The sequence below is a fragment of the Manis javanica genome, chromosome 8 (genome assembly GCF_040802235.1).
Source record: "Manis javanica isolate MJ-LG chromosome 8, MJ_LKY, whole genome shotgun sequence".
NCBI classification, from domain to species: Eukaryota; Metazoa; Chordata; class Mammalia; order Pholidota; family Manidae; genus Manis; species Manis javanica.
Genome location: NC_133163.1, coordinates 105,148,652 through 105,174,348, shown reverse-complemented (window position 1 = coordinate 105,174,348; position 25,697 = coordinate 105,148,652). Strand labels below are relative to the sequence as shown.

General features: G+C 36.8%; 1 protein-coding gene across 1 annotated transcript in view; it reads left to right on the top strand.

Moving 5' to 3' along the window:
- Positions 1-25,697, top strand: part of PRTG (protogenin) — a 136,046-nt gene that overhangs the window by 33,940 nt on the left and 76,409 nt on the right. Inside the window, exons 3-4 of the mRNA XM_037021068.2 lie at positions 23,707-23,851; positions 24,817-24,950. Coding sequence (XP_036876963.2) covers positions 23,707-23,851; positions 24,817-24,950 — 279 coding nt within the window. The remainder of the gene's footprint in view (positions 1-23,706; positions 23,852-24,816; positions 24,951-25,697) is intronic.

Below are 25,697 nucleotides of genomic sequence, written 5' to 3'. Positions count from 1 at the left end.
GATTTTCCAAGAGAAAAGCTGAAGTCTAGAAATACACAGATTTAGCAGTTATTTACACATTGGGTGCTGGATGCTGTCGGGGTTGCTAAGGAAAGAGTGTAGTGTGCAAAGGTAAGATGGCTGAAGACACAACCAGCCTTACAGGTAAGGAGCAGGTGAAAGGAGAGGAGTCATCAGAGTGGGTCAAGGAAACAGTGAGACAAAATAGTGATGTGGGAATCAGAAAGGGAGGAAATCTCAAGGTGAGGGAATTCCGTTGTAGATGCAAGGATCAAGGAGAAGCCATTTGGTCCATTACCGATGGTCGTGGTGGGGTCACGGGGTTAGTAGGTGGTGTAGTGATGGAGGAGTGAGGTGGGGAAAAGGCAAAGGATGCAGAAGCTCGAGGCAGAAGCCAGCTCAAGAGACCATCTGTGAAGGATCGGGGAGACCTGAGTGTGTGTGTAGCTGATGGCACCTAGGGGAGAAACGGAGTTGGAAGACTGAGGTCATAAATGAAACAAGATTACAGAGAAATGGGAAGGGATGGAGAGAATTAAATCTTTTATATAGAGTATTTCATTTAATGCTTATTACAACAACACTATGAAATAAGTTTCTTTTATTGATAAACTAAGACATGGAGACACTAAGTAACTTACAAAGTCACACAGCTATTAATCAGTATATCTAAATTCACTTTTTCTTTATGAGCCACCACCATAAATTTGTGTGTTTTTTTAAACATACCTGCTATGTAGCCTTTTGGAAGGGAAGAGGCAAGTCTTCTGAGGGCAGGTATAAGTACCTTCTATCTCCCACTGTGTCTTAGATACAATTTGGGGGTTTAGTATATTTTTGATGGATGATTTTTATTAGATTATTTTTTAATCAATCAGGTATCAAGTGACTGCATTGAAAGAGGTGTAACGTTAGTATATACAGAAAGATTTAGATCTATTAAAAAAGAAGATATTTAAGGACAAATTAGAAGTGTTTAAACATGCACATAGTAAATATCCTAGACCAAGAAAACATTAAATTCTAGGGTATATAATATAATCACAACCAGAAACTTCAGAAAGTGAGGCTTTTAAAGACTAAACTCCAGATCCGCATCTTTTTGGTATGAATGTAAGACAAAGACACAGATTGAATATGAGCAATTCAGTGGTTTGGAGGTAGAGAACACTTCCACAGGAAAAAAAGTGCTACAAATAACAATTAGTTTGCAAATAGACCTGTTTAACTCTAGTAGTAACTAATAAGTTATACATGGATAATGAAAAATACAGAATATTGTTACTATAAGCAGTATAATTAAGTAGATGAATATTAAAATTAATAAGAAATAGTATTTTAACAGTTGAGGATGAAGAAACTGGTGGGAATGTGTGTGATCTTGAATAGGGCTTTCTGAAACCTTTAAAGGCTTTTGAGGGATACTGACTGATTTCCATTTTTATTTTTGAAGTTACAGAGGTAATACATGTTTATCATAAACATTGAAATAATAGAGGAAAAATTAAGTGCCTAGTTCCTCTAGAGGTAGTCATTGTCAATGGTTATATAGATTACTCCAGGGCTTTTTCCTATGCATTTACAAACACATATGTGTCCACATGCAGGGGGTTTTCCCCCTTAAGATTAAAAAAATTTTTTCGAGGTATGATTGCTGCACATTAAACTGTATATATTTAAAGTACACAATTTGACAAATTTGACATATGCCTGTACCAATGCAACCACCAGCACAATGAAGATAGTGAGCATACTTGTCACTCTCAAAAGTTTGCTCTGCCTTTTTGTGATACATCCCTCCTCCCTAGCCGCAGGCAGCCTGCAGAATAACTTTGTTATTCTTGGTTTGCCTTTTCCAGCATGTTATGTAAATAGAATCGTATGCTGTGTACTCTTTGGTTTGTCTGAATATTTTTATGCAGCATCAGCATTTTGAGATAAATATTTATCTATTTTGTGTGTATGTCAGTAGTTCATTTTTGTTGAGTAGTAGGGCATTGTATGGACACACCACTGTTTATCCATTCCCTTGTTGGTGGACATTTGAGCTGTTGTCTGAGTTTGATGCTGATACAGATAAAGCTGCTGTGAACATTCATGCACAAGTCTTTGTGTGAACTAGGAGTCCATTTCTCCTGGCTAGGCAAGGAGAATGAATGTAATGAATGAAATGGCTGGGTTGCAGAGGAGGTAAATGTTTAGCTTTTTAAAAAGCTGCCCAGCTGTTTTCTGAAGTGATTGTAATCCCATTAAATGAATCGCTCACTGTATTGTTCTTTAACTTTTTTTTCACTTAATTTACAAATGCTTTGTTTTTATTATTGCCTCCTTGATACTGTTGAATCATTATTATGTAATTACATGCATAACTGTAGCTGTAAAGAAATTTAATTAAACTATTTGTAATCTCTAAGAGTTTAAAAAAATCTGTAGTTCTATTAATGACTCATTTTCCCAGATAAACCAATAATTTTTTTTACTTTATTTCATGGCCCCATGAGGGATTACTTTGAAATAATCCTGGCTAGATATATTTCCTAGTATAGTCAGCTCCAGTATTCTGTCACCAAATTAAAATGTACTAGAAGCCATTGACATAGTTGTTTTGCAGTGATTAGGAGAGTGGTGATTTGTGCCTTTGTTTTTTTAAATTTTGTTTCCCTTTATTTGCACCTTTCATTCCTGATCTGTTCCTTCTCTTTTCCTTTTCACTTGTTATGTAATATTTTCCCCTTTATTTTTTCTATTTTATTTTTTTCCTTTCCTCTCTTTCTCACTACTTCTTTTGCCTGAGCTGGCAAAGAAAATTTAGGCCAAAGAATTAGTGAGAAAGAGGGGAAATACCCATAGATGTACACACAGACTCCTTCCATTGGCAGAGTTATTTCTGGGAAATGAGGCTTCCCAGCCCTCTGAAGGGGTGCGCATCACAGACTAGAGGGATTGGAAAACACTGCCTTAGTGGCCTTTGAACAAAAATCTTTAAAATTACCTGATGCCATTGATGATCATTTTCTTAAAAGCATCTCAGGCTCCCTATTAAGCCATGTGGCAAATTTGCATTAGTCTATGAATAGGACTCTACACAAGGTGGGGAATGCAGCTGTACAGTTGGTTCTGAATGTAGTTTTATTCATGTCAGAGTCATGATCCTTTTGGAATATTGGTCTTGAGTCAGGTGACTGTGGGGACTGAACATGAGTAGCAGTATTGTTAATTTCTGGGTCACTCTAAAAGATGCATTACATGTTCAAGCATATAACTACACTGTTATTAAGAAAATCAATTTTATTGTCTTTTTCAGCAGGGTCATGTTTCTTTAAGTACAAAATCTTTTCTATGACATGAATTATAAGCAATCAAGAAAAAGTCGGGTTGTTGGGCTCTCCACTGCCAATAACAGGCATTCAAAAACAGATTTTATCAGTTAACTGCCCTTTGCTTGAATAAATGTGACACTGGACAGCAGATGAAATAGGAGCTGCAAGTTTCTTTTACCCCACTCCTATAAACTATGCATTGTTTTGATTTGGCTTATTGGACACATTATAGAGGATTTCTGTTTGGCTGTGTTCCAGAATTCTCTGTTTGTATTCTTCTGAGCTAACGGTTGCATATAATTTAGCAAACATTTCTGAAAAAGAATGTGTAATTTCTTCATTTAAAAAATGGTTTGTGAACAGCAAATAGAGCCTATATCTCTCCCACCCAAATAATTTAAAGGTCTTTAACAGGCCATATAAGAGTAAACTGTTTATGCAATGACTTTGACTGGATGAGACTGTTTAGGGAGCATGATTGCATAAATTTGATTTAAATCACTGATTAGGTATGGTTAGGCATGTTTTTGTCTGATATAAGGTGCATTCTTTGTCTGAGGTAACTTTAAATGTTCGTCCTATCATTAGGAATCTCTGTATAGGCAAGGAAACACTTTGTAAAATTCCAGCTTAATTGAAGTATAACTGATAAATAAAATTGTGAGATATTTTTAAATGCATATTGTGATTTGATGTATGTATACATTATGAAAGGATTCCCCTTATCTAGTTAATTAATACATCCATCATCTCACATATTTATCTTTTTGTGTGTGTTTGAGAAAATATTTAAGTTCCACTCTCTTAGTAAATTTTAGTTATATAATTCTTTGTTATCAGCTATAGAAACCATATTATACCTTAGATCCTCAGACCTTATTTATCTTATATCTGGATGTATGTATCCTTTCACCAGCCTCTCCCTATTTACTCCATTCCCCAGCTCCTGGCAATGATAGCAAAAGAGTAGAAAAGTGGGAAGCACTTTTATGCTACAGTCATTCTCAAACAGAAAGATCCAATAACAACTAAACCATAAAAAACACATTTGCATTTGTACCTACTCATAATTAATCTTCTATATTGCTTACAAATCTGAACATGTATATCTTTTGCTTAAATATTTCAGTGGCTTCTCATGCCTTCAGAATGCAACACAAATGGCTAGAGCTATGCTTCTCAAATTTTAAGGTGCATAAAAGTCACCTGGGCATCTTTGAAAAATGGTCATTGGAATTTGGTAGGTCTGGGATGGAGCCTAATATGCTGCATTTCAGACAAGGTCTAAAGCAGATCCAAGGACCATATTTAGAGTAGCACAGCATTAGAGCATAAGTAGGCAAGGCTCTTCACCATCTGACCCTGCCCATCCAGTGGTGGCATCATTTACCACCTCTCTCCATGTCTCCACCCCACCTCACCCTCTGATTATTTTGCACACCCCACATCCCCACTGTGCTGAATTTCAGTTCTTTGAGTGTGTTGTGTGTTCTCATTGCTCTGAGCCTTTGTCTGTGCTCCAACTCCTGTCTGTACCTCTAACCCCTTGCTGCTTACGAGTCCTTCAGTCCTCAGCTCCTGTCACCTCTGCAGCAAAGCCTTCCCCGACTCTCAGTCTGGATTTGGTGATGGGCGCTATTGTAGCCGCCTGTGGCTTTACTTTCAGGGAGGGTCTTACCAGTGTGATGGTCTTGGATTCTGTGTGAGTTAAAAGAATGACAAATGGATTTACTTGAGCTCAGCAAGAAAGTCTGTATTGGAGAGTAATGTAGAATGTTGGATAAACAAATGTACAATTAAACTGATGTTGGTTAAAAATAAGGTAGAAAGAGGGAGAAAAAGAATTGTTGACAGAAGATCCTAAAGCCCTGAAGACCTTAGAGGTTATGACTACTCAGTCTACTGGAAGGCTGGGGAAATGTTTTTGCTGTTGCTTCTAGGACTATTTAAAGGATAGAAAATTGGAGAACTGGAACCTGCCTGTCCTTTGTGCATGAATGCCTGTATCCTACTGGGAGAGTAGACTCACAAGGCCAGATTGCCATAGTAGATTCCTTACATCCCTAAGGCTGAAGCTTTTGGTGTAAAATTTTAAAAGCACCATTTTGATTCCTGGTTCCACTGTTTACTAATTCTGTGACCCTGAGCAAGTGGCTTAACCTTTCAGAACATGTTTCTCTACCTATACGTGAAGGTAATATTACCTGTTAAGGTTTTCAGGAGTATTAAATAAGTTAATGTATATAAGATGTGGTGCAGGTCAATTTTCTCTCCCCCCCTTTAGGGCTGTGTGTTCAAGCCCAATAAATGAGCTACAGTATTATTAAAAGACTTAATTATGTTGTGAACCAGTATCTTAGAACTCAAGGTCCACTATATTAAATCACTTTTAAGAAGGTCATCTGATGTGTGTGAGTGTGTGAGTGTGAGAGTTGTGTTGGGGGGGTATACACATTTTTCATCCTGTTATCAATTAAATAGGCTTGGTCTTTAACAGCTATAAGAAGATGGAAGAGATACCCAGACATTTCACAATGATTGATTCCCAGTTTATGAATTGAATGTCATGTGGGACATTTAATTGATGTAACAAATTGTGATTATATAAACTTTAATGAATTTTACTGCATAACAGACATTTACTAAATATCCCTGAGTGTCAGGTTATTATGTGGAACAGAAAGGAAAACTAGACCTTTCATAATCTGAGAAAGCAATACATAAAACAGTAGTGTAAAAGAATACTATAAAGTTTATCAACAAAAATTAACATACTATAGCTCTTGAATTATTTTAAATGTCCTTGAGATAATCATTTGGAAAAGCAAAAGTCATCCTAGTAAAATATATCTGCTGCAATTTTGATGAACTTTGTATTTTTCTCATAAATTTCTACACGGATGAAGTTGCTAAGTGACATGAATTTTGTTACAAAACCTCACTCTTAATGCCTTCTTGATCCTTCTGTTTCTCTGGCTGATGCAAAGTGTAAAGTTGCATGGAATGTTCTTCCTGCACAGTTGAGCTATTAAGCAGAACTAATTCTTTATGGAATCACAACAAGGCATAAGAAAGGCATCTCTTGGATTAGGCAATATAAGGCAATCACTTGGCAAACGGCTGAAGGGGAAGTGGTCTTGTTGAAGACAAAGCAATGGCGCTTTTTCTCTTCCCCTTGAATTCATAGGAGCCACACAAGTTGAACAGCTTTGAAGCTGAATAGTGTGGCTTGCTAGGCATGTTTTTTTCTGTACCATTTCCTGCTTGTTTTTGCCAGCAGAGGGGCCAAGAATAATCACTTGATAAACGCATTAGCATGTCTCATACACTCTGTGACCACACACGGTTGCTGGGAAGACAGATAATTTGAGAAGAGGAAAATCCCAGTTGGGGATGTCTTTCAAAGTGAGATCAGATTTTACTCCCAACTAACAGGATTCTGTCTAGATTATGAGAGTACCATATGGAGACTGATGATTTTTAAATGTTTTCTTTAAACTCAAGATTAAGTAGCTATTGGGAAAGATGAAAGGCATAGTGAATAGTGGTTTATTTTCATTTTATTAGCTCTAGAAAGGAATACAAGGACTTTTGGTAGTAATTTTATGGTGATTTAACAATTATAGAAAACTTTGATTCCCTTGAATTTTTCCTATTGACAGCCTGTTCCTATTTATTTGGCTTAGGTATGTGATTTTCCTTTTTCCTAATCTCTTCCTTCAATTCCTACCAAAACAGACTCTCTCATAGCATCGCATTTCCACATCTGTTCTGAGTGTTCCTTATGATCTGGTCCTGAGAAACCACCCTAGTTGGCTGACACTCTGTAGTTACTGCTCATCTCTTTAGGGGGGATGCCATGAGCCAGCAGAACATGGGCCAAGGTGTAGCTCTATAGCAGTGTACTTCTGCTACAGATGAGGATGTCAGAAGTGGTCGTGACTTCAACATTGCAAGTCTTCATTCAATGTAACTCTTCTCAGCCTCAGCTTCAGGAAAATGGGAGTATGCACAGATGCATGTGCAAAGCAGTGCACCTTTATTTTAGCATTCAGTGGTGCCGGGTAGTCCTGAAGTAGTTCTCTGTTGTTCAGCAGAGTCTTGGTCAAACATGAATTCCAAAACCCTGCCCCACTCTAGAGAATCTATTTCTCATGTGAGCTTCTTTGGATCAAACCAGTTGGTTCCAGAACTTCCAGCCTGGCCTGAGGGAATCTGTGTGAGGTTGAATATTAAGAGACTTCCTAACATGGGCTCGGAATGCCAGGGGGCCTGGGAACTACAAGCATCTGCAGGATATGCTGGGTCAGCAGGTTGCAAAAGGTCAGTGCCAGAACTGCAATCCTGCAGTGCACTCTGCTGTCACTGAGAGGCAGAAGGCTGGGTTGAGCTACGCAGGAAGGGCTGGTTTTCAGGTATATGCGCGAGCGCGCACGTGTGTGTGTGTGTGTGTGTGTATGTTCACATACATGCATGTAATGCCTTCCTGAGGCCCCACTCTCCCAGCATTTCCATAGGCAGAGGAGTAAGAGGGCTCTAGGTTTCTTGCTCCTTTCCCTCAGGAACATAGATCCATCTCGAGTCGTTAAGATAAATATTTATGTGTACGCTTTTCATGTATAGTATTATAAAGATAATAAAAACTTAGTTGCAGCATCAGACAGTCCTTCAGATTATCATTACATACATATACACTCCAGATGAAGGTAGTGGTGACTGAACTGGATGTGTATGTACCCTAAGGTATATTTTATTCATATATTTATCAGGTATCTATTGAATGCCGTTTGTATCTGTGGTACTACTCTAGCAATACAAAGATGAAAAGACACAGACCCTCTCCTGTGGGTAGTTGCTGAAAGTAGAGCTGATAAAACAAGGAAGCAAACGAGATGCTCCAGGATCCTGGGACTGGGGAAGCATTCTGTAGTTCTTCTTGGGAAAGTCAGATGTGACCTCACAGAAAAAGGGAAGATGGTCTGCAGTAGCTGGCTTTCAAAGTTTATGTGTGCTGTCGTCTTAATTTATAATTCTTCATTACAAGTGATTAGAAAATTAAAGGCTTTTTGTTTTTTAAGGAACATAGTCTTTTTAAAAATTTAATTTACAAACACTGAAACTTACATTTTGGGGTCCATAATTCTGTGAATTGTAATCTACATATAGTGTAAATATCACCACAATCAGGATAGGGAATAGTTTCATTATCCCAAACATTCTCTCATACTGCCTGGTAATCATACCCTCCCCCTCTCGTAAATCCTAGAAACGACTATATCTTGCATTTTCCAGGATGTCATATAAATGAAATTATATAATATGGAGACTTCAGGGTCTAGTTTCTTTCACTTAGCATAGTGCATACAAGATTTGTCTATCTTGTGGAATATATCAATAACTTGTCCCTTTTTATTGTTGAGTAGTATTCCATTGTATAATTTCATGAAGTTCATCTGTTTACCAGGTGGAGGACATTTGGGTTATTTACATTTTGGTACTATTATGAATAAAGCTTCTATGAAATTCTTTTAGAGGGTTTGTCTGAACATAAATTTTGTTTTTGATTGAGTAAATATTTAAAGACAAAAATGCAGGAAGTGCATATGGTAAGTGTGTATATTTAACTTTATAAGAAACTGCCAGGTTATTTTCCAAAGTGACAGTACCCATTTGCATTCCCACCAGAATGTTTGAGAGTTCCATATACTCCACATCCTCACTGGTATTGTCAGTGTTTTTTTTTTTGAGCCACTCTAACAAGTGTGCAGTGGTATCTCAATGTGGTGTGTCTCATTATTTATATTTCCCTATGGCTGTGACTAAGGAAGTTGATCATTGTTTCATGTGTTTAGCTGGCATCCATATATCTTCTTTGGTAAAGTATCTGTTCACGTCTTTTGTCTCCGTTTTAATTGTTTTCATACCCATGGAATTTTGAGGGTTCTTTATATATTCTGGATACAAATCCTTCCTCAGATATGTGATTTGCAGGTTTTCTCTCCCAGCTTATGGCTTGTCTTTTCAGTGCATTTCTCAATAGCAGAGGACTTTTTTTGTTTGCTGAAGTCCAGTTTATCCGTTTTTTTCTTCTATGGATTGTGCTTCTGGCGTGATATCTATGAACTTTTTCTCTAACCCAAAGTCACAAACATTTTTTATGTCTTCTTTTAAAAGCTGTATTGTTTCATGTTTCACATTTAGGTCTATGACCCCTTTTGACTCAATTTTTAAAACATAAGGTCTAAAGTATAGGCCAAGATTCCTTTTTCATATATGGATATCAACTGTTCAAGCACAAGTTTTTGAAAAGACCACGTTTTCTCTTGACTTGCTCTTTCAACTTTGTAAAAAAAATCAGCTAACATATTTGTATTGGTTTATTTCCATGTTCTTTGTTCTGTTCCAGATCTTTGTGTCATTTTGCTAATACCATACTTCCTTGATTATTAGCTTTATCACAATTCTTGACATTAAAATATGTCTTTAAATCACGCACTGTGAGTCCTCCAATTTTGTTCCTCTTTTTTCAAAATTGTTTTAGCTATTTTAGTTCCTTTGCCTTTCTATTTACATTTTATAATGGGATGTTGATTTTTATTCTACTTGTAAGGATAGGCTTGGTCTGGGCAAAATTGCTGTCTTCAGTCATCTACTACTTCTATTTTGCATCCATTCTACTTACCATCTATTGACTATTTCATATATTCATTCTGCTTTGTGGCTTCAGGGTCTCCTGCTCCAGACTTGTGCAAGGCTTTTTAAATCAAGGAGAATATAACTGTCTTTATCCTTTTTCACAGGCCTGGTATCTGCCAGCTAATCTAGCCTCTAAGTCCCAGAGCACTCCTGTGCCTTATGAGACATAGGTTTGTGCACACAAACAATATGCTGTCTCCTCCTTGTATACTACAGTATCTCCTCCAGTTCAGGCTTGTATTATAGTCCTCAATTGTCTGCCAGAGACAAAGGGATGAGAAAATGTGGGAAGAGTGTGTGAGAGAGGAATGGGGGAAGGAGAGAGGGAAGAAATTGAGGGAGTGAGGGGACTGTGTTAACCTCTGGACAACACAGAGTCAATGATTATAATTCTTCTCTAAGGTGAAATCGATTGGCAAGTATCAAATAAATATGGATATTCCACGTATCTCTACCGTCTTTACTTCTATGCCAGGGGCACATATGCATCAAAGTATGAGTAAACACTGGTAAACAAGATGGTTAATGGTAAAGAGTAAAAAAGGATCTGTGGGAGAATTAGATTTTCAGTCAGTTCGGTTGAGTTCAGTTCCTGTTCAGGTTTCTGGGGTGTCAGCAGCATCTTCTTTCTCTGCTAATTGAGTATTATCCTCAAGTGAGGGTTATGGTTTCTTTCTCCAGATGTTTACTGGTCAGGTTCAATGGAGGAACCGTATTTTCTGTGCCGCAGTCCAGCTGGTACTATATTAACCTCACATGGTGAGCGTAGATACCTCTGTTCTCTGCCCCTGCTTTCTCCCCGTGGAAATAGTTTTGTTAATACTTTAAATTAGCCAGTAGCCCAAATGCATCACTCTCTCTACTCTCTCCCTCCTTTATATCAGCATATTTATGAGTCCTGATGGCAACCGCAGATTCTGACACAATCCCCCACCAAACTGGTCGATAGGTTTTGAACCAAACTCATGAGTACTACTACCTCTGTTGAAAACTTCATTCCCAGGAGGATCCTGAGGTGGCCTGCATATAAATATACCTGTGGCTCTTCTCCCTCCTTTTCACCCCTTCTTCCTCCCTCCCCTTTGCCCCAGCAGATGTGAAAAATTAGGTGGATGGAGTATTCCAGGACAGACAAAAAAGAGATGGACTGAATGTTAGCTTGGCCTGAGAGCTATACTATTTTTTTGGATAGGGAAGATGGGAGTATGTTTGCACTCAGAAAGGAAGAAACAGATGATGAGGCAGGAATGTAAGAGAATGGGGATAATTAATGGAATAGGGACCCAGAGAAGGTAACCAGGGGCAGGTTTAAGATTACCAGGACACAAGTTGAAATAAATCCAGGAGTGAAGGAAGAGAAGCTATGTGAAGAGTGAGAGATATTTAGGTGGTAAGTGTATGTCCAATAAAATAAAGAAATAGCTAAACCCATTGAGAGTTCTTAACGTTAGAGGCACTATGCTAAGTGCTTTACATGTTACCTATATAATCTGCAAAAACGCTTTTAAGAATCCTGTTTTCCATAACAAAGTATGTTTAGGAAGAGTGAGTAATTTGCTCAGGGTTATAGAGTAGAGAGTGTCCTAGCCAAAATTATATTCATCTTCTCAGGGAGCTGGGAGGCAGACTTGTCTGTTGCAAATAGAAGGGAGGTGGCTATGCGGTTCATTGCGTTTATTCAGAAAACCTTTATTGAGTGCCTCTTGTATGCAGGGCACTGTTTTGGCCCCTAGCAACATATAGACAAATTAGACATATTCTATGAACTCAAGGAATTTACAGCCTAGGGTAAAAGTGGTTGAGGACCTGAATAAATTGAAAAGTTAGAGAATTCCTGAAACCAGTTATTAAGAAGAGATTAATAAGAGAATTATTGAATGGCAGTGAGTGGGCTTGCTGACAGAAGGCGACCTGAAGAGCTCTTTGTAATGCTTTTCAGTCAAAAAAAATAATGAGTTTGCAGAAGGCCAACTCTGAGTTGGCAGGACTCAGTTGATAAAATATCGAAGAAACAAAGAATTCTCAGGTGTTATTAAAGGTGTCTTAATACGGATACAAAAAGAATGTACTGGAAAATAATCTAGGCTGTGGAAACTTTGTATCTAGGATCTATTTCTGAAAGCCCCTGGTTACAGAGTTTCTAGCCTTCATTTTGTTTATGCTTATTTGGACATATATTGTAATCTAAATATTTATTTTAAAAAGCAACTGTATGCCTCTTAGCACTTCATTCTACACAGCATTGCTACAGACTCAAGCAGGATACTCAATTCACTAGCGGTCAGGTAATAAACAACTTACAGAATAGTTATTATATACTCAGCACAACTGGAAAAAAAAGAGGTTGACACTCAAGGCATAGTGATTACATCTGCCTTGTGTTATATTGTTTTTGTTAAATAAAGTTTTTCTGTAAAATAACTTTTTATTGAGGTATAGTGGATATACAACATTATATTAGTCTCAAGTATATAACACTGATTCAACGGACACATTAAAGATTTTTAAAAAAATCTCAATCATAATATAAGTTGATCATGGGGGTGGAGCAGCATGGAGAATATGGTTCTGTAACGCCTTCCTATGTTGACAGTAACTGCACTAGTTGGGGTGAAGAAGTGCAAGTAGCTTTTTGCTTATTATTAAGGATACAATAAATTTTCAACTTACGTTTGAAAAACTTGTACTTTTAGTTGGTTTTTACCTCAGTAGATAAAGCATCAGTTGTTCTGATGCTTGAATTAAATGATGGATCAGGTCTCTCAGTTTGCTTCCTGTTCAGGTCCAGGTCAGTGTTCAAGTCTGAAGACTCAGAGTGAATTGGACCTTATGAAGTAAGAAGTTACAATTGTGTTCTGATTAGTAAAGCCTGGAGTAGGCAAATGCATGATTTGAAAGACCAATATCATAGAAATAAGCTGTAAGCAAATATATTTTACACACACACACACACGCACTCACTTCATGATGGATTCTGAAATTATGGACATTGGGGAATCTGGGTTAGAAATCTCCCTATTTCCTTGATGAGCTACTCATAGATTCTCCCAGAGCTCCTTATTGGTGGCTTAAGAGTCATGGAAATAGCACAAAGGCACTGGAACGTAACTCCTGGCCAAGTTCCCCTGCCATTTAGGACTCTGCAAAGAGAGGGTATGGCAGTAGCAACTGGTACAGTCCTTGACCAGGTAAGACCTCTAGAACCCCTGGCTGATCCACAGGGTTAGGAGTACTGGTGTAATCTTTGTATCAAGATTCTGACTAATAACTATTTCCTATTTGGTGAAGAACATTTTAAATGCAATTCACAAAGAAAGTGATGTTTTTCTTACATTAGTCTTTGAACTTATTTTAAATTATTGGATGGCTTGTCATTGCAGATTGTCTATCCATAATTTTATTTGGGTTTAAAATCAGCATGTATTAAGTATTTTATTCCATGCACCCTTTTAGAGCATGAATGGCATGTTACTTTGATAGTGTAATTACACATTTCCAATGTAGAAACATGTATATGTTGCTTTATGATTAAATAAAAGTTTGGAGAACATTTTCCTTAACATCTTTTACCTCTCCCCATTTTTTTCTGACTGTAAATCATAGAAGCAAATGATTAAGTAGACAGGTGAAGAGAAGGATGTCGCAAATAAAGTAGGCACTTAAATTTATTGTGTTTGCAAGGTTGTTTTTAGAGGACTGCGCATGTTTCTTGGGACCTTGTTTCTTGCCTATTTTATAGAGCTCTGGCCTCTTAACAACACTGCTTTAATGACTTCTTGTGGGGCTCTTGGTTTATATTAGCACTGACTGTGGAGGGAACAAAGAGGTCAGGTTTCACAAGGAGGCTGTAGACTTGTAAAATTGTACCTAGCTAGCAGAAACAGAGTCCACATCAAGAAGAAAACTAAGATGTGCAGAAGGACATGAGATGTTTTGCTGTTTAAATAAGTACAAAATGTTTCCATAATGCTGAAAATAGTTTGTTAACTAAATTTTTAGGGGAATCTGGTATTCACTATAAAGGACTCATTCATTTACTCAGCTTAACACACCACTTTAAAGAAAATCAAACTAGAAAAGCAAAACCTGCTGGGAAATAAAGTTTAAGACAATCACAATATAGATGTGCAGCATATTTGCATGCTTTTCTAAAGTTTCTAAGTTTTGGTATAAAATTTTATTTTTTTTATTGAAAAGTCTTTTTTTTTCAGACATTCTTTTTCTTGTAATTTTCAGATTGAAGGCACTGGTTAGGGAGAGAATCAGGCATGCATAGATCATAGGTGATGTCTACCCAAAAAATGAGAATTTCGAAGTACTAAAAAGGAGGAAGATAAAAATTAAGGATAAGGGATTTATCAGGTAGTGGAGCAATGGTAGACAATGAATGCAGACAAACTTTTCAGTCCTTGGCCCATATAGGCATATAAAATTTATTTTAAAATATAATTACTTTTTCTTAATTATGTGTGTTGTACAAAAAAATATAACTACAAAAAAAATCACCATAAATAATCCTACCACAGGAGATCTGAACTAATTACCTATCATCTTGTAATCCATCCCCTACTATTGAAGTAGGGGATTTTATCTATTTTTTTTGATTATTTGATTATTTATAAATCAAATAATTTATTCACATTAAAAATGGGAAACTTATTTCTGTTTCTCTGCACTTTATGTTGCTTTATGTAAAAACTATATAATCTGGTTTAGAAAAGAAGAGAAAAATTTAAATCTTAGAATACCTCTGCCTTTGCAATGGCTTTAAAGTTTATTTTTATTGCTTAATGGCCACTGACTGGCATCCTTTGTTCGCCTTTCTTTAAGTCATTGTTCTGAAAGTAAAAGCAAGGTATTCATAGCAGTCCACCTCCAGGACCATTACTAGGAGTTTACTAGGTGCCAACCGGGGCCTGAGTACCTGCTCATATCATCATCCTCTGTGTGTGTACGTGGGTACACGTATGTATATGTACATATAATTTAATATTATTATAATATCCTTATGACTATCTCTCATCTACTGTCCTAATAGCCTCTGAAATGGTCTCCCTCCCTCTCTTCTAAGTTACTTGGCTTTTTGATGATCAAATGTATGTGACTTTAGAACCAGGAGAATAATATTAAGGGAGTAGCTAATATTCCCATTAGGTAAACTTTTAAGAAAATAGGTCTGTTTTTTAAAATATTTGATTCCTAAAAAATTTTAGACTGAGGTAGTATGATTCAATTCATATGCACCTCCTGTCTTTCCTATCTTCAACAGTTCCTAGAAATAGAGATACTTTCACTTGAGTTGAGAACCGTAAATTCAAAATCCTGGTATGCAGAAATTTAAAGGTGTTACTCTGTTTTGGAAATTTAACACATATTCTTACCCAGCTAGAAAGCCAATGCATATTAACTTACACCTGAGCAGTAGAATTGCTTGGAAGTAGAACCACTAATTTTTATCTTCCAGAAAAAGTTTGTAGATCTCAAGCTTTTACTCATGAGAGAATTCACATAGGGTCTCTGGAGATTGCCTGGATTCAGATCTGTTTCTCATTACTAAACTAGCTGCAGAACCTTGAGCAAGTTACTTAATCTCCCTGTGCCTCAGTTTCCTCAACTGAAAATTGGGATAATAATACTTGTGAGGATTAAATAAACTAGAATATGTAATGTACTTAAGTGCTGTCTGGCAATAGACTATATGTTAAGTTATTGTTAATTCTGTGATTCTTATAACTTCTGTATATGCTTTCATAATACTCGATACTTTTCCTTCATAATATTATCACAGTTTGAAGTTAAATGCTTGCATAGTAATGTAGTTAAGTTCCTTTCTTCATCATTAGACCAAGTTCCCTAAATGTACACCTTCTGTTAATTTTGTTCATCTTTGGATCCTTGGCACCTAGAATGCACTAGGCACTGAATAAATACTTGCTGAATGAATGAATGAACTTAGAAGATATTACTGTAGTCTAACATTTTTCTAAAATAAGTGTAATTAACAATGGAATACTATTCAGCCATAAGAAAGAAACAAATCCTACCATTTACAACAACGTGGATGGAGCTGGAGGATATTATGCTCAGTGAAATAAGCCAGGTGGAGAAAGACAAGTACCAAATGATTTATTTCCCTTATTTGTGGAGTATAACAACGAAGCAAAACTGAAGGAACAAAACAGCAGCAGACTCACAGACTCCAAGAAGGAACTAGCGGTTACCAAAGGGGAGGGGTGGAGAAGGGCGGGGGGTGGGAGGGAGGGAAAAGGGGATTGAGGGGTATTATGATTGACACACATGGTGTGGTGGGGATCATGGGGAAGACAGTGTAGCACAGAGAAGGCAAATAGTGAGTCTGGCATCTTACTATACTAATGGGCAGTGACTACAATGGAGTATGGGGGGAACATGATAGTATGGGTGAATGTATTAACCACTTTGTTTCTTCATGTGAAACCTTCATAAGAGTGTATATCAATAATACCTTAATAAAAAAAAATACCAGGTAGAAATATACACAGAAATAAACAAATAAATAAATAAATAAAATAAGTGTGATTAAAATCCTCCTCCCAATTAGGGAGATAGTTAATCTGGACCATTCTGTTATAAATAATTGCATGATTCAAAGCCTGCCAGCATGGGTTAATTACAAACTAAATGAATGCTATGATAATACAGATAATGGGATTGATACTACCCTTTGTGTCATAGTTATAATGGAAATTAACTTCTTTGTGTCATAATGTATATGTCTAATAGCAGAGATAGTCACTTAAAAAAATGTAACTACATAAGATTGGCTATTTAAATATTGTTTACCATATAAACAGTTTGGTTTTGGAGCAACTTATACCAAACTACTTTTTCTTTTACAAAAACTAGCCAACAAACCTGTCTATTGAAAATGAACCCAGCCAAGAAGAGGTAGAAGTGTGTAGTTGGCATAAAGACATTTGTTCCTTTTGATGTAGCGAGGGTATATTCAATTTTTCTAATAATTAGGCTAAGCATTTTAAATATTCAGAAGCAGGGGTTGCTAAGGCATAATGTTTTGTGACAGCATTTAAAATGGATCACATTTTTTGTGAAATTATTTCTCTTTTGGTTTTAGCAGTCATGCGACTGACCTATGCCTTTGAATTAATAGATGAAAGCCGCTTGTGAGTAAAATGCAGCCATATTGAACATTGGTGTATGTCTCTGGGGAAGAGGGGAAATGAGAGCAGAGAGATCAGATGACAGACTTTTTTTTTTGATCCTCACCCCCTCTAGTGCAGTTACTATGTATCAATGTAGTAAGATGTTATAGAATCACTGACTATATTCTCCCTGCTGTTCTACCTTCTGGAGACCAACTTACATTGTAGTTGTGAATTACTGTGCCCCTCTATCCCCTTCACTCTCCCCCCACCTTCCTGCCCCAACTCCTCCTCCTTGGTAACCACTAGTTCCTTCTTGGTGTCTGTGAATCTACTGCTATTTTTTTCCTTCTGTTTTGCTTTGCTTTTATACTCCACAAATAAGTGAAATCATACAGTCTTTGTCTTTTTCCACCTGGCATATTTCACTGGGCATAATACCCTCTAGATCCATCCATGTTGTTAAAAATGGGAGGATTTCTTTTTATGGCTGAATAATACTCCATTATGTATATGTGCCACATCTTTATCCACTCATCTATTGATGGACACTTAGGTTGCTTCCATATCTTGGCTATTGCAAATAGTGGAGTGATAAACACAGGGGTGCATGTCTTTTTTTATATACAATTTTTTATTAAGGTATTATTGATATACACTCTTACGAAGGTTTCACGTGAAAAACAATGTGGTTACTACATTCACCCATAAAATCGAGTCCCCCCCACCCCCACCCCATTGCAGTCACTGTCCATCAGCGTAGTAAGATGCCACAGAGTCACTACTAGTCTTCTTTGTGCTACACTGTCTTCCCCATGATAGATGAGAGAGTTTTATAGTGGTTCCAGTGATAGGTGTTGGAACAGAAACACAGGAATGGGTTCAACATATGTTTAGGAGTTAAATTCAATGGGAACAGGTGGCTGAATGAGGGCAATACAGAAGGAGAAGTCAGTAGTGTCTAGCTCAGGTGAGTAGCTGAATAGTGCTATGACAACTAAGAGACAGACTTTCAGTAAAGTAATAGAGGAGGAAGGCAGATTAGATGTTTGAGATACATAAACCAAAGGAAGAAAAGGAGGCAAGTAGAACAAGCTACTCTAAAAAGTGTTGATGCCATTGGGAAGAGAGAGTAGATAGCTGCTGGACACGTGCCATAAAGACAGGGCTGGAGCCTAGTTCTTTTTCTTTTGTGGTTGGGAGAAACTTAAGCACTTTTACAGACTGAGGGAAGGAGCCAAGGGAAAAGCTGGACTATGCAGGAGAGAAAAAAAGGAAGATATGTCAGGTTCTCAGAGGTGAGGGGAGAGGAAGGGGTTGGTGCCAGATGGAAGAGTTACACCATGAAAAGTGGCAACTTATTTTTATTATTGAAATTCAGTTTCATTGTGACTCTTTTTCCTTCAGTTACAGAGGTACCAGCGTCCCAAGGAGTATCTGGCTTGGTCTTTTTTTGGGAAAAAATCATTTTGCAGAGGTTAAATTTTCAAAAGGGACCAAAAAGTTAGACATATTAGATATAAAGGTGTTTGGGGGGATTTAAAAAAAACTCTTTGTACATCAGATCTTGCTGAAAATCAGAGTGAGATCAAGAAATACCCTTACTTAATGGATGTGTTAATTGTTGACCTTATTGTGATAATCATTTCCCAGTACATACGTATATCGAATCATCACATTAGTAAGTGTCAGTTATATCTCAGTAAAGCCAGAGGGAGGATGGAAACTAGATTAGTGATTGCTTAGGGCTCAGGCAGGGGAGGAGATGAGAAGATTAGGGAGTGATGACTAAAGGATGTGGGATTTCTGTTTGGAGTGGTGAAATATTCTATAATTGATTACAGAAATAGTTGCTGTCTCACCTGAGGATTCAGCCGTGGGCAAGTCCACTCTGGATTCGGTGAGACTGAATAGACAATGGAACATTATGGCTAAAAGGAGCTTATTATAACCAAGCTTTATTCTCACATCAGGTAGGTCAAGTGCTAATCCCATGTGCTTCGGTCTCTGCCTCTGGCTCAGCCTCTACCCCAGGTTCTGCTTCCACTCCATGCTCTGCCCTCCCCTCCAGCCTCTGCTCCCCTCCCTCCTGCTTTCTTGCTCTCTTCTCTAGACTTCACTCTTAGCACCAGAGGAGATCTTTTTCTAGCAATACTGGCAGTAATGGCTTATTGCAAACAGGTATACAAGCATGTGCCTGCAGAGTAGGTTAAGTATTCTAGCACCACATGTATACAACAGGTAGATTAGATTAGGACCAGTTGGGGATTCTGGCTGTGGAACTTCCATTTTCCCCACAGTTGCAAATTCTGTGAATATATTAATGTGATACAGAGAGTTATAAGAAATACATATTTGGTCACTCATATGATCAAATACGCATTTCCCAGGTATGTTTGGTCTTCATCCACAGTTCATGAAAACCCTGCAGAGTCTTAAAGGTGAAATGTATGTTTTGTCATGTTAATGTGAGACTTTTGGACTCCACCCAAGGGTAGGGGCTGGTTCTGGACTCCACTCAAGGGTAGGGGCTATAGGTTGAATCAGCCAATGGCCAATAATTTAGTCAATTATGAAACCCTCACAAAAACCCTTAAGAAGAGTTTATCCCTCTCTGCTCTCTCAGATCCTGCTTCTCAGTCATGGAGAGCTTCTATGCTTGGGGAACCAGAACACCTCCACGTGCCCCTGAGCCAGGCCCCAAATTCCACAAGGATAGAGGCTGCTTTATTTGGGACCTTGACCTATGTGTCTCTTTACCTGGCTGTTAATTTGTATCCTTTATGGTATCCTTCATTAAAGTGGTAAACCTAAGTGTTTTCCTAAGTTCTGTGAGTTGCTTTAGCAAATTAACTGAACCTAACAGGGAGGTGATGGGAACCTCCAATCTGTAGCCAGTAGGTCAGAAGCCCAGGTTAACTGCCTGGGGCTTGTGACTGGTGTCTGGAGTGGGGGATGGAGGGCAGTCTTGTAGGATGGAGCCCTTAACCTGGGGAATCTGGTGCTGCCCCTGGGCAGATAGCATCAGAATTGAGTTGAGTTTTCAAACACCCTACTGGTGTTCAAGAATTCCTTTGTGTTATACGTGGGAAGACCACTTCCCAAATACTTACTTGGAATTGGGTCTGGGAACCTGAAAGGAGTTGTACTACTATTACTGCTGTGTGTGATACTATTATTATTATATGTGTATGTAGGAAAACACACTGTAACTAAAAATATTGAATTCTACACCTTAAATGACTGAATTGCATGTTAATTACATACTATGTGATTTATATTTCCATAGAACTATCCCACCCACAAAAAAAGAGAGAAATAACCTTACTAAGTTAGAAGATGTATCCATTTAACTTTTAGTTCTCAGAATTTTGCAACTCTGTATTTCTAGCACATTTGACCTAAAATGCAAAGTTAGTTCATTTTTTTATTGAAGTATAGTTGACATACAATAGTATATTTCAATTTAATTCAACAAATACTGTTTTATTGCTGAGTCCATGCCATCCAGTGTCTTAAGGGATCCTGCAAAGAATATAACTCACTATTGGCCCAGTGCACTTATAGTGTAGAAAGGGAGAAAGATTGTGGATTAAGTGGTTATGGTTCTGGGGGATAAAAGTAGCAATAAAGGGTCTGCAGTGTACACAAGATGCAAAGAAAAGGATTAGGAACAGCTTTTTAAAGGATGGGACAAGTGAGCAAGGCTCTAAATGATGATAGGATTTCATTAGGTGGACCAAAGGACTACTTAGGGTATTTGAGAAAGAGGGAAATGCTCATATAATGCTCAGAGGTGTGAAATACTGTGGTGTATTCAGAGAATGATAAGTAGGTTAGTGTTCATGGAGCATAATTGTAAGAGGTTGAAATGAGGCAACAGGGTTGTGCAGAGAGTAATTAATTCATCAACAACACAGATAAGATTTGTGTTTTTTTGACAATCACTCTGGAGGTAACTCTACTGGCAAGACTAAGAGATTCCTGCAAGACTTCCAGGCAGCAGATGATAGGGACCTTAATGGAAGAGAGGCTAGTGGTGATGGACCGAAGTCAGATATGAGAAAGATTATATATGAGAAAAAACACTAAATTGGGTGCTTGATTCACTGTGGGGTAATGGAAGAAGAAACTGTTCAAACAGAGAAGGCTGGAGTAACTATTGTTTTATGAAGACTAGTTAAATTTTATTAGATTCAGTCTAGTGAGGTAAAAGGTGGGGAGGAATAAGAAAAAATTCCCTCCTTGAAGTTGGTAAATTGAATATAGACTGGATTATCAATGACAAGCAGAAGTAAAAGTCACCTCCTCAAACATGGAAAAGGTAAATATGGGATCAATAAGAAAAATTAGTACATTGTAAAACAGACATCAAACTTATGGAAATTTGCGTCTTAATTCCCCCCAACTATGAATGTATCCAAATAGGTTTGTTGATTATAGAAACCTAAGCTTACATTGTTACTGAAAAGTCAGGCTATTATGAATGTGAACCTGGTATTTTGGAAATGAATATAACCATTTATTTCCTGATTCTTCAGTAGATGGTCCATAAGTTTGATCCAGAATGAAAATGTGTGTAAGTAGATTAATATCCTAAAAAGTGATTACAGAAACAATTAAAAAGAAAAACTGTATTGATTTTTTGAGTTTGATGTTCTTGAATAGTAGCTCTCAAACATTTTAACCTCACTGTTTACTCTCTTAAAATGTGTTTACAACCCCAAAGAGCTTTTAGTCATGCAGATTTTGTCTTTTGATACTTACTAGAAATTTAAAAGGAGAAATGTTTAAAGTACTCATCAGTTAATTTTAAAATGAAAATATTGATCACATATTAACATAATACAATTAACACACCTGTTCCTAAAGCAAAAAAAGTTTAGTGAAAGGAGTGGCATTGTTTTACATTTGTGCAAATCTCTAATTCATCAAAAGAGAACTGGATTCTCACACATATCTCCAGCGCTGAATCTGTTGAACTTACCCATCACTTAGCTTCAGAAAACACTCTACACTCAAGAGGAATGAGAGTGAAAAAGGCAAATGATGGTGATGATGAGAATGGTTTTGACCTTGGGATCAGTGGATTGTCAGTAACAACAGCTGTTTGAGAACTGTTCTTAAGCAGACGTTTTTTGTTACATACACAAAAATGTATTACTTTACCTCCACTCCACCCTTTCTTGGAAGTAGATGCTCCTAGGAATATTTTTATCATCATTCTCTGGCTTTGTCCTATACTCTAAAGGTCTGTGATCCGTTTACAGATTAATGAAGTCAAGTCCAAGGCAGAATTTGTTCATCTCCTGTGACCTTTTACCCTTTCCAGTCTAAAGAAACATCAGTCATGTAGACCTTATTCTCTCTATTTTTCTTCATAACTTCTCACTTTATTGATAAACCATAAAGGTATGTATGCTTTTTGAACTGGACTGTAATGAGGAGCAGTAAGACTAAAATTGGAGTCCTTTATATCCTGGAATACTTAACAGAGGGAAGGAAAACCACACTATTACCTGGAGTCTGGACTCTGTCAAAATGTACAGCCATGGACACTGATGACTAGTTCCTGGAGGACTGCCTAGAATGGTAAAGAAGAATTATCTCTAGAAAATATTAACATGTCAAGATTTGTGTCCACTTTGGAAATACAGGTCTAAAAATAAGTCTCTCTACCTTTTATTAGTCGGACACACCATGTGTCTTCTCTCTCTCTTTTCACATTCTGCTCCATCAATCCCACTTTCATGTGATTCCGAACACAGAGTGACATATCTGTGTCCAGTAAGAACCAGGTCTTTGTTTTCATTAGTATCTGTAGAATCTCACCGTTTTCACTGCCACCACCCAGTTCTGTCATTCCTGTTTAAATAGCTCACCCCATGTAATAACGCCTGATAGATTTTTTTTTTAGATACTGTTACTATCATGACACTCCTTTGCTCAAAAATTTTCAGCAATATCTTAATTTGTATTATGGTACAAATCTGCTTTATCTCTTCTCTCCACTTTCCATGAACCCTTAATCTGAACTATTCTACAATACTTCATCCTGTTTCCTTACAATCCTATGAACACAGGCTGCACATTTCTTTTGTGCTTGCCTTCATGTTATTCCTTTCACCTGGAATGTCCTATTTTTTAGACAGGCTTTTACCTGTCTAATTTGTCTTTATTGATTTCCCCCTCTTCTGAAACATAAATTCTTAATGCACAGCTTGGTATGTATTTATATACTATTATTAATTATTTTTCTTTCAGTTATGTTCTCTTTTTTTTCTTCAAAATAGTCATAAGTTTCTTGAAAACTTTGTTTAGAGTTTCATCCTAGGAAAGACCAGACTCCTTGAGCTGGCAACTGCCCACTGGTTTTTCCAAAATTATTTCCTAAATTATCTTTGTGCTAGTTAACTTGGGTTGGTTTATGTCTGTCTGGCCAGGAGTTCAAGTCTGATAAATAATATCTAGCATAATGTTATTTTCAAGTATAGCATAGTATAATAGTGCATATACTAATTCTGAATTTGTTAAACTTTATCTTACAGCTATTTCTGCATTTGAAGTTCAGCCACTTTCTACTGAGGTGCAAGAAGGTGGAGTTGCTAGGTTTGCATGCAAGATTTCATCCAACCCTCCTGCAGTCATAACATGGGAATTAAATCGGACAACTGTACCTATAACTATGGACAGGTAAATGCAGCTTTTGTCTTTGGAAATGATGTAGAAGTGACAAAGACTTCCTTCTGAGACTATAATAGGGAAAGACCATTCTGGAGCTGATTTTTATTTATGGTAGCAATAATCAACTTTGTAAAGATGTTTCAAACTTAGGCAAAGAATTAGATCAATAGTCTCTGGCACATGAGGCATAATTCTGATTTTTTAGTTCCAAACAGAATTCATGTAGCCTGTTTTACCACTTTCCTTTCCTCCAAAGTCTTTTCCAACCGTGGGACCAGCTGAGCATCTGGATTGCAGCCCAAGGGTTTAGGAAACCCAGTAACACTTTTCAGTGTTAGCAGTAGCAGTGCTGGTGTAAGTGTTTCCCATAGCTGCCCACTTCTATCTCTGACTTCCACTTTCCAGCCTCTTCTACAGTATGCACACCTGCACACACTTAGCACCCTGGTGGTGGTTGAGGTTTAGGGATTAAGAACTTGGTAGCATCTTCAAAAGATTGGATTCCTATCCTATTGAGTAGAAGCTTTCCTAAGTAGGCAAAAAGGTTTATTAATATGGCAGGACACTGAAAAGGAAGAAGTTATTCAAAGAAGTGCTTTAAAAAAAACTTACATTCCAGTGTATCTTAGGGAATACATAGAGATTAATAGGTAGAAATCAGAAATTTGAAAAAATCATACTAAGCTTTTGACCTCTAGTTACCACCTGTATGTAAGCTATGATGTCAAATGAGATTCTCTATGTGAAATTAGACTATTTCACAAACCACATACTTCATAACTATTTATGTTTTAGAGAGCTGTAATAGTGACCCAAAGAAAAACAAATCAACCAAGCTAATATTTTTAAAGGTCCTTAAAGTATTGCCTCTAGCACTTTAAAAAGGTATGTATATTAAATCTTATCATGGAATGTATGTTAAAATAAATATGAAATCTACTACAAAAGTTCAATTATCTTTCTTCTTATAACAGGATAACTGCCCTACCAACAGGAGTATTGCAGATCTATGATGTTGGCCAAAAGGATGCTGGAAATTATCGTTGTGTGGCTGCTACTATAGCCCATAGACGTAAAAGTATGGAGGCCTCTCTAACAGTGATTCCAGGTACCACACAGAAGTTGTTTTTCAGTTTTTATTGGTTCAGCTATTAATTTTTCTCCTCTGGCTATGATAATATGCTACAAAGTAGTACTTTAATTTCATTTAAAAGATTTAATTTCATTTAAATTTATTTAAATCATACTTGGAAAATGGTCATTTTTATTAGGCAGCTTTTTTTCACATGCTAACTTGTGTTATGTCATGTCATAAGCTTTAAGAAAGATTAAATATTTATTTGTAACTATTTCACTTTTTAAAAATATATAAAATGCAAAAAAGTGCAAAAAGAATAATAATCACCTATTTCCACCAGAATTGTCTGTTGTCAATAAAGGCATATTTATTTCCAGTTTGGTAATTTTTTGTTTGTTGTTTTAAGAAAAATCATGACTTAGATTTTACAAAATAATGCATACTTATTATAAAGAGTAATGTCAGTAAAAGCAAAAAATTTTCACATTAAACAAAAAAAATTTTTTATAAACAACAAAAAAGCACAATTTACAAAAATGTATGTACAAAGATATAGGTTAAAAAATATCCCAATTCCAATACTGAGAAATTATCACTGTCAACATTAAGTAAACATAATTTTCTATATTTGGCCATATGGGAATATAGTTAGAAGGGAACTAGCTATAGAGCTGACTATGAAGAAAAAAATACGTATTTTATTAAAATGGAATTATATATAGATCTAACTTGTATTTTAAATAATTAATTTAAATGTACTTGAATATAGTGGAAGAA